Below are 9,265 nucleotides of genomic sequence, written 5' to 3'. Positions count from 1 at the left end.
TTCTCCCAATCCATTGACACCTGGCTGCCAAAACTTGAAACATATTCACGAGATGTGTCCTCTCCCTTCGCATTACTTTGAGTCGATTCAGCAAAACACGAGGGGCTCTACAACAATGAATTTTCAGATTCATCCAATTTTATCTCTGAAGATTCGATTGCTTTCTCAGCCATCGATCTTTCCATAATTTGTAAGAGCTCGCCTTGAACAACTCAAGGTGTCAGGCTTGGACTATTCAACGGTTTTAATTTTTTTTTTTCTCTTGGGCTCTCACATGTGTGTGGTCCCCCAAATTTGGATTGTCGTATTCAACGGCTCAGCTTGATTCCAAACCATTTGAAAAACTCCAACTATCCATGGAGACATCCACGAAAAGAACATCAAACGATCCATGTATTTGTGGGCAAGAGCAGAATGGCACAGGATCTCCAACGCTGTTTCCCAAACAAGATGATCTCTTTGGTCTCGCTCAATAATGTGTAGGAAACATCTTCCATTGGGGACTGAGTTATGAAATTCTGAAACAAAGGTCACAGGTCCAATCTTCTTTAAAAGAGTTTGCACCAACACCACAGCTGCTCTACCCCAGACCCTGTGCAGAGTGCAGGGTGAATGCAACGTGGGTTGCGCAATCGGCAGTTCAAAAATTTGAACTCTGTCCCGGGTAGCATGGGGCACGCGGAATCCGGTTGAATCAGCCTCGACCACCTTGCAAGGCTAAATACTCCTGGATGACCGATGGCGATCTAGTACCATGACCAGACCATAGCTATCTGAGAGGCTCAAATGGGCTGACTCGCCCTCCCACCCGGGCCGGGGGCCAATGCAAAATAAATAATATACAGGTACAAAGGCGAGAGCCAATAAAAAATGTGGCCTAGGCAGGGCAGTAAGCTAACCAGTGGTGGTGACGTGTGGAGTGAAGCCTGTGGGCTCCTTGCCAGTGCGGATCTGCTCAAGGCGGTCCGTGATTGTGGTGTCATTTAAGAACAGCCTCGAGGTTGGGTTCTCCGCATAGCAGACATAGTAGCAGCCCACGCAGGCCTGGGTCAATGCCATCCCTATCCGGGTCTGCAAGAGAGAGAGATAGATGGATCATGATGTGACGGGGTGTGGAGAGAGAGATGGAATGCAGGGAGAGATATGGATAGAGAAGAACCATGAGGTAGCCGATGAAGAATGAGAGAAGGGAGACGGAGGGGAGGTAGCTGGGGTGGGAGGAGAAGGTCCAGGAGGCGGCGAAGATGAGGCAGAGGGAGCCGCTAGAGACGCCGGAGAGGAAGCAGAGGGCGTTAGTGATGTCCGAGTCCACCAGTGGCTCCATTTTCCTCCTCTCGAACATCCCCCATGTACTCTGTGATGCCTCCACGAATCCCCTGCCGTATGCTGCAATCTGCCATCACAATAACGATGATGGTCATGTTGATGAAGATGATGATCATGTGATGATAAGTTTCATGGAAACGGATGAATGTGATGACCACCATTCATGACAAGGATGATATTGGTAATGCTAGTGATGATGAGGATGCCCAAGAGAATGATGATGATGATGATGATGCTAGTGATGGTGAGGATGCCCAAGAGACTGATGATGATGATAATGAGGATGCTAAAAAGACAATGATGGTGATGATGATAATGCTAGTGCTGACGAGGATGGCAAAAGAGAATGATAATGATGATAATGCTAATGATGTTGAGGATGATGATAATGCTAGTAATGATGAGGATGCCCAAGAGAATGATGATAATGCTAGTGACATTGAGGATGCCCAAGATAATGATAATGATGATAATGCTTAGTGATGATGAGGATGGTATAAGAGAATGATAATGATGAGGATGCCCTAGAGAATGATGATGATGATAATACTAGTGATGATAAGGATGACAGAAGAGAATGATGATGATGATAATGCTAGTGATGATGAGGATGTCAAAAGAGAATGATGATAATGATGATGATAATGCTAGTGATGATGAGGATGCCAAAAGAGAATGATGATAATGATGATGCTAATGCTAGTGATGATGAGGATGACAAAAGAGAATGATGATAATGATGATGGTAATGCCAATGATGATGAGGATGACAAAAGAGAATGATCCTGATTACGAGGATGCCCAAGAGAATAATGATGATGATGTGGGGAGGACGGGAGGAGATGAGTACGTGGACATAAGCCCAGCTGTTGCCATATCTGAAGACAGTCTCCATGACGCGCAGACAGCAGTGGGCGCAGGAGAAGAGAAACTCGTCCTCCCCTTCGAGCAAATTCAGCGCGCGCGCCACCACCCTGCACAGCTCGATCGTGGGCACGAACAGCGACCCCATGCAAGCGCTCCCCAAGTTTACGGTCACCGCCCTCTGAAAGCAGTACCCCACGTCCGACTGCATCCCCCTCAAATAGTACAACGCTACCGCCCTGCTGACCGTCAGATTCGCCACGTTGCGCATCACCTCCGCCGTCCACATCAGGCTGATCACCAGCGCCGTCACCGCCGCCGCCGGCACTCGGAAGCTGTACACCGCTCCGATCACCGCGAAGCACCAGAGCGTTATCCACACCGCCCCCGCCGCCATCATCCCGTAGGCCGGCCGGTTAAGTGCCGCGAATCGCGCCTCGGCCGGGCTCAGTGCCCGGGCAAGCACCCGCGCGGCGTAGCCCATCCGCCGGCTGGCCCAGCACGCATACAGTGCGACGCACACGGCGAATACGATCAGGGCCAGGCCGAGGGCGTCGGAGGCGGGTGTGGAGAAGGAGATGAGGAGCGCGCCGGAGGCGAGCGTGGAGAGGAAGCTGAACCAGATGATGAAACGGACGGTCAGGATGGTGGGCCGGGAGCGGACGAGCTTCTGCCAGAAGAAGGCAAGGAGGATGCTGAGGACGGCGGCGCCCTCGGCGGGTGGGACCCAGAAGGAGAGGGCCCGCCGCTCGTGGCGGTGGCGGCGGGAGGATGGCAGTGCCGCCATTCCCGCCACCGCTTTGTAGATGAAGTAGGCCATGGCGGCCCCCGCGGCCGCCACGTGGACGAGGAACAGAGCCAGCGAGATCCGGTTTGTGTACCGCCGCGAGTTCAGTGAGCCGCCGAACGCCGCCGGCGCCGGGTCCGTCTGGTGCATAGATAGAATTCATGTGTTGGATTGCTAGATAGCATTGATTTGCAGAATTGATGTATTGGATAGATGGATAGAAGGATGGATATCTAGACAGAATTCATGTATTGGATAGATAGACAGACAGATATAAAGATGGATACTTTGATAGATAGATAGAAAGATATATGGATAGATAGACAGACATATATAAAGATGGATAGTTAGATAGATAGAAAGATACATGGAGAGATGGATAGATAGATGGATAAATACAAGGATAGATGGATAGATAAATACACAGATGGATAGATAGATGGATGGATAGATAGAAAGATAGATGCATAGTTATATGGATAGATGGATAGATAGGTAGATGCATAGATACATGAATTGATGGATAGATGGAAAGATATAAGGATAAGTGGATAGACAGATAGTAGATGCATAGATACAGGGATAGATGGAAGGATGGATAAATAGATAGATGGATAGATAGACACATGGATAGATGGAAGGATGGATGGATGGATAGATTGATAGATAGATGGATACATAGATGGATGTATACATAGAAAAATGGGGTTCGAGAAGGAAGTTATGATTCATACCCTTGATATCTATATTTCTTTCTATATATCTATCATGGGATTACGTACCCATGAAAGATAGGTAGAAAGATAGACAGAAAAGTAGATGGTTAGAAAGGGAGGTTTAGATGGATACATAGATAGATAAATGGGCTAGAGAGGGACCTTAAGATTTGCATCCATGGTATGTATCTATCTATATATCTATCATGGGATTAATGCCCTTGATAGATAGATGGATTGATGGTTAGAGAGAAAACTCAAGATTTGTAAACTATGATATCTATCTATCTATCTATCATGGGTACGAAACCCATGATAGATAGATTGATGGTTAGAGAGGGAGATTAAGATTCGTACCCATCATAACCATGATAGAAAGATAGATGGTTAGAGAGGGAGATTGAGATTTGTAACCATATATCTTTCTATCATGGAATTCGTACCCATGAAGTATAGACGGTCAGGGAGGGAAGTTGAGATTCGTAACTATGATATCTTTCTGTCATGAGAATCGTACCCATGATAGATAAATAGATGGTTAGAGCGGGAAGTTAATATTAGTAACCGTGATATCAATCGATCATAGGATTCTTACCCATGATAGCCAGGTAGATTGATGGTTAAAAAGGGAAGTTAAGATTCGTAACCATGATATCTATCTTTCATGGGTCAATGCCCGTGATAGATAGATAGATAAACGATTATTGTGAGAGAGATGAAAGTATGTTTATTATATTATCAGAATACTGAGAGACATGGGGAAATGAATCTTGAGAGAGAAGTAGATTTGTAAAGCGAGAAAATGGGAGTTAAATTCATAGTCCGACAAAGGAGTTTATGAGTGACGTGGACATTTATTTTTGGGAGAGAGAGACAGAGACTTCCGGAGAGAGATAGGGAAGAGAGAGAAAGAGATATATGACTGAATAGGGAGAGCACCAGAACGGACGTGGACCGGAAGAGAGAGAAACAACTGAGACTACAAGAGAGGAGAGAGAAAGAGATCACCGGAAGGGTGTAGATAGGGAGAGAGAGAAACCAAGAGAGATTGCAAGAGAGAAAGCAAGAGAGAGAGAGAACGAGATCACCAGAACGTGGGTGGATAGGTAGAGAGAGAAAGCAAGAGAGAAAGAAGGATATCACCAGAACGGGCGCGGATAGAAAGAGAGAGAAAGAGATCACCAGAAGGGGCGTGGATAGGAAGAGAGAGAAAGAAGAGAGAGACAACAAGAGAGAAGGAGATCAACAGAAGTTACAGAACGTGGGTGGATAGGTAGAGAGAGAAAGCAAGAGAGAGAGAAAGAGATCAGGGAGTGGATAGGAAGAGGGAGAAAAAAGAGATAACAAGAGAGAAAGAGATCACCAGAACGTGGGTGGATAGGTAGAGAGAGAAAACAAGCGAGAGAATGGGAGGGGGAGAGATGGAGAGAGATCTCCACTCCCCAAAACGGGCGTGGATAGGAAGACAGAAAAGGGAGATATAGAGAGAGAAACAAGAAAGAGAGAGAGATCACCACTCACCAGAACCGGCGTCTATAAGAAGAGAGAGAAAACTAGGGAGATGCAGACTGGAGAGAAATAGAGAGAGAAAACAAGAGCGAGAGAGAGACAACAAGAGAGCGAGAGAACAAGTACGAGAGAGAAAGGGAGAGAGAAAGATCACCACTCATCAGAACCGGCGTCTATAGAACGAGAGAGAAAACTTGGGAGATGGAGAGAAATAGAGACAAAAAACAAGAGAGTGCGAGAGAGAGACCAAGTAAGAGAGAGATCACCCACTCACCAGAACCGGCATCTATCGGAAGCGAGAGAAAACTTGGGAGATGGAGTGAAATAGAGACAGAAAACAAGAGTGAGAGAGAAAACAAGAGAGAGAGAGAGACAACAAGAGAGAGAGAGAGATCACCACTCACCAGAACCGGCGTCTAAAGAGAGAGAAAACTTGGGAGATGGAGAGAAATAGAGACAGAAATCAAGAGAGTGATAGGGAGAAAACAAGAGCGAGAGAGAGACAACAAGTAAGAGAGAGAGAGAGAACAAGTAAGAGAGATAGCAAGTAAGAGAGAGAGAACACAAGAGCGAAAGAGAGAGACAACAAGAGAGAGAGAGAGAAAACAAGAACGAGAGAGAGACAAGAAGAGAGAGAGGGAGAAAACAAGAACGAGAGAGAGACAAGAAGAGAGAGAGAGAGAGAGCAAGTGAGAGAGAGAGAGAGAGAGAGAGAGAGAGAGAGAGAGAGAGAGAGAGAGAGAGAGAGAGAGAGAGAGAGAGAGAGGGAGAGAAAGAGAGACAGAAAGAAAGAGAGAGAGAGAGAGAAAACAAGAGCGAGAGAGAGACAACAAGAAAGAGAGAGAGAGAGAGAGAGAGAGAGAGAGAGCGCCATGGCCACTGACCAGAACGGGCGAAGAAAGGAGCTCTGAAGACACCGTCGCAAAACCCCTGCTCTCGTCCGCCACGTTTATAGACACGGGCGGCGCCGCCGACGACGCCGCCGCCTCCGCCGTCGCCACCACCACCACCGTCTCCCCCCGAGTCCCGTCCTCCGCCGCCGCGCCCATCCCCCCGGTGACCACACCCACCCCGCCCTCTTCTTCAAAGACGGCGGCTTTTCCCTCGTCAGTCGTCACACTGGCCAAAGCCAGATGTGATCTACCACCATAGAGAAGAAGAATCCAAGACTCTGGCTTTCTCGTGATAAGAACCCAGAGTCTCCACGTGGCAAGCTCTCATTGGCTCTTCCTTTTCCGTTCACCCCACGAAAAAATATGCCCCGTGGGATCTGCCCAGTGGAATTGATGCTGAGTTTGGCCAATGGCTGCTATCTGGGTCCCCCTTTTTACTGAAAAAAAGGATGTGGGCATCTTTTTCTTCCTTTGTCTGAGAGCCAGTGAAATAAGTCACAACAGCCTTGGCAAAATTTAGCTGCTGGGTACTGTTCTACTATTGGTTTATCACCCCCAGAAGGAGACTGAATTAAGTGTTTTAATGTTTTTTCTCTTGGGTTTATGGGGACTTGGGATGAGTTAAGTGCTTTGAAGAACTACTGAAAACTTCGCGAAACCCTTGCTAGGGTTTATGTAGAAAGAACCGGTAACTCCTTATGGGTTGTACCCCCAAGACATGGAAAATGGGGTCTTATTGATCTTGTGGCAGTTGAAAATTTGGGGGGTTTCTCGTAGATAGTGGATTCTGTTCAAACAAAAAACAAAGCGTAATTTTGAGTTTGAGCAAGTTGAGATTCATTATTTTGATCAAAGTGTCATGCTACTGACCGAGTGGAGACTGAATAAGTCACATCGTGTTCTTATATTTCATTAGGTTCAGTTAAAGTGGACAGTAATAATCTAGTAGGTGGTGGTAGAATATTGACAAAGTTATTTGGTAGAATGTACCCCACACTGAAAAATATGCCCAATGGAGTGGGGGGGGGGAGGGGGGCTTTTAGTCCGTTTTGAGGCACTTTATTGCCAACAGAATTGATGCTGAGTTGTCGCTAATGGGGGCTACCATCTGGGACTGTTTACTGAAAAAGATGTGGACATCTTTATTCTTTTGTCTGAAAGCTAGTGACTAAGTCACAACTTGCTCAAATTTAATGGAGTTTCTGTTATAATGGGTGGAGAAGTGTCAAATTTACTTGCTAGGAACTGTTGGTTTATAAGGACTTGGGATAAACCCAGAACGGGCTGATTAAGTGTTTTTATAATTTATTAATGGAATAGAGAGTTTTGAAAATATGATGGCACTAACCAATCTGAATAATTCACATCATTTTTATGTGACAAGCAATGGCAGAATACTGAAAAGGTTATTGGCTAGAATCTGACGGACTGTGGAAAACCAAAGAGGAAAGGTAGATAATAAATTTCTGTAATTAATAGACAGGCATATAAGTCTACTGCTATTAAGTTAATATTGTGTAAAAATTCCTAGATCCCCCTGTAGAATGACAAAAGAGATGATATAATGGACCAGGTATTTATTTTTTTGTAGGTTTAGGGAAACACCTTATCCAATCCTTGTACCCTCTTTTCACTTGAACCTCACCCTCATTATAAAAGTTGTATACCTCTTCAGAGTATATTCTCTCACTTTGGTCTATTTCTCTCACTAAACTTAATCCAAAAGTCAGATTATTTAAATATCTTCTACACTTTTCAGATAATTTAGACTAAACCAAACATCAATATTTATATGACAATTTAATATATCAGAAAAAAAGTTAAATTAAATAAATATTTTAATACATATATTCACAACATATGCTTCTTTTTTGTATCATTAATATTTATTATTTGTCTTTTAGGTCTTGGCATCTGACCCTAGGAATTAATGCCTACATAAATAATTTGGAAATAAAAAATAACCTTGTAAAAATTTACTTAATTACTCTCCTAGTTTTTTTGGATTCCTTGGAATTAACCCTGTTAAAATTTCCTCAATGGTATTAGATAATTCTGTTCCTAGTGTCTTATTTTCTCAGAGGGAAATGGGTATCTTTAAAAGGCTCACATGCCCTTATTTTTTTTCTATTATTTTTTTTCTTATTATAATATGATTCATCTAAAGGTTAGTCTATCTAACAGAGATTTTAAGAAAAAATGAAAGATGGATTAATGAAATATATTTCTATGACTTTGTTTCTGGATCTCTTCTGCTTATTTACCAAAATGTATCATAATAGGTCCTTGGGAATCAAAGTTTATTTAGTAATAGTTTATTTTTTGTTAATCAGACTAAATTCTTTTATATCCTGTCATGGGTAAGAATCTTTAGCAAGAATATTGCAAATGAGGCCCTTTGGTAGGCAAGAAAAATTGAATTAGAAGGAAAAAAGAAATATGAGCAATAATAAAGGATGATGTACTTGTTTATGTCAAACAACTGCGAAAAACGTCACTAAAATAAAAATGGTCAATATTTGACTGTGATTTTATTTCGAATCAGGTAGATTACCAATTTTATAATGGATCTTTCAACTTTTTGGATAAAATTTAGCCATATCATTCATTCAACGTTGACACAGAAGTGAGTGCATACCAAAACAACTCACGCGATCTTGACTATTTAATTCCTATAAAATAACTTTAAATAACCTTTAAAAAGTTTAACAAATAGTGGAATCGAATATACTAAATACTAAAATTTATCCTTTTACAATGCAACTAAATTAAATGATGAAGTTGAGATGATTTCCTTCATTGAAATTTAAATAAAAAATTAAATATATATCTATATATATTATATCCTATATAAATATACAAATGCTGCATTAAAATGGATTAATTCATACATATGAGAATTGAAAATCTCATTTAACTAGTGAAAGGAGCTCATAGATACATGAACTAACAATAGTTAAAAATTCAACTACATATCAATATTTCGCGATATTAAAAGTGGTGTGGTGAACTCACTTTTAAAAGTCAAGTGTCTTCATATTCATAAGGGTGCTAGATAATAACTTATTATATCAACATTAGAACGATTTATTTCTTGATCCAACAATGTCTTAGGGTTTTATGAATAAGAATTCATGTTTCATTTAGGATATAATTTTTTGAATATTTTT

General features: G+C 42.6%; 1 protein-coding gene across 1 annotated transcript; it reads right to left on the bottom strand.

The window, feature by feature from the left end:
* Positions 1 to 478: 478 nt before the first annotated feature.
* On the bottom strand, positions 479 to 6,379 carry LOC144712197 (protein PNS1-like). The gene is made up of 4 exons (XM_078586403.1): positions 6,087 to 6,379; positions 2,177 to 3,118; positions 1,160 to 1,393; positions 479 to 1,071 (listed from the first exon to the last, which is right to left on the bottom strand). Exons 1-4 carry the CDS (start codon positions 6,249 to 6,251, stop codon positions 895 to 897), a joined length of 1,518 nt encoding a protein of 505 aa, XP_078442529.1. The 5' UTR covers positions 6,252 to 6,379; the 3' UTR covers positions 479 to 894.
* Positions 6,380 to 9,265: the final 2,886 nt, after the last annotated feature.

This window comes from Wolffia australiana, chromosome 1 (genome assembly GCF_029677425.1).
Source record: "Wolffia australiana isolate 7733 chromosome 1, ASM2967742v1".
NCBI classification, from domain to species: Eukaryota; Viridiplantae; Streptophyta; class Magnoliopsida; order Alismatales; family Araceae; genus Wolffia; species Wolffia australiana.
The sequence above is the reverse complement of the archived record's forward strand: the minus strand, read 5'-3'. Positions and strand labels throughout refer to the sequence as shown.

What these genes read in the sequence shown, in the direction of transcription:
- LOC144712197 (XM_078586403.1), bottom strand. Translation starts at nt 6,251, where the DNA reads ATGGGCGCGGCGGCGGAGGACGGGACTCGGGGGGAGACGGTGGTGGTG. An exon ending in TCCTTTCTTCGCCCGTTCTG is followed by an intron (nt 3,119 to 6,086) that starts GTCAGTGGCCAT and finishes TCTATGCACCAG; the next exon opens with ACGGACCCGGCGCCGGCGGC. An exon ending in ACAGCTGGGCTTATGTCCAC is followed by an intron (nt 1,394 to 2,176) that starts GTACTCATCTCC and finishes TTGTGATGGCAG; the next exon opens with ATTGCAGCATACGGCAGGGG.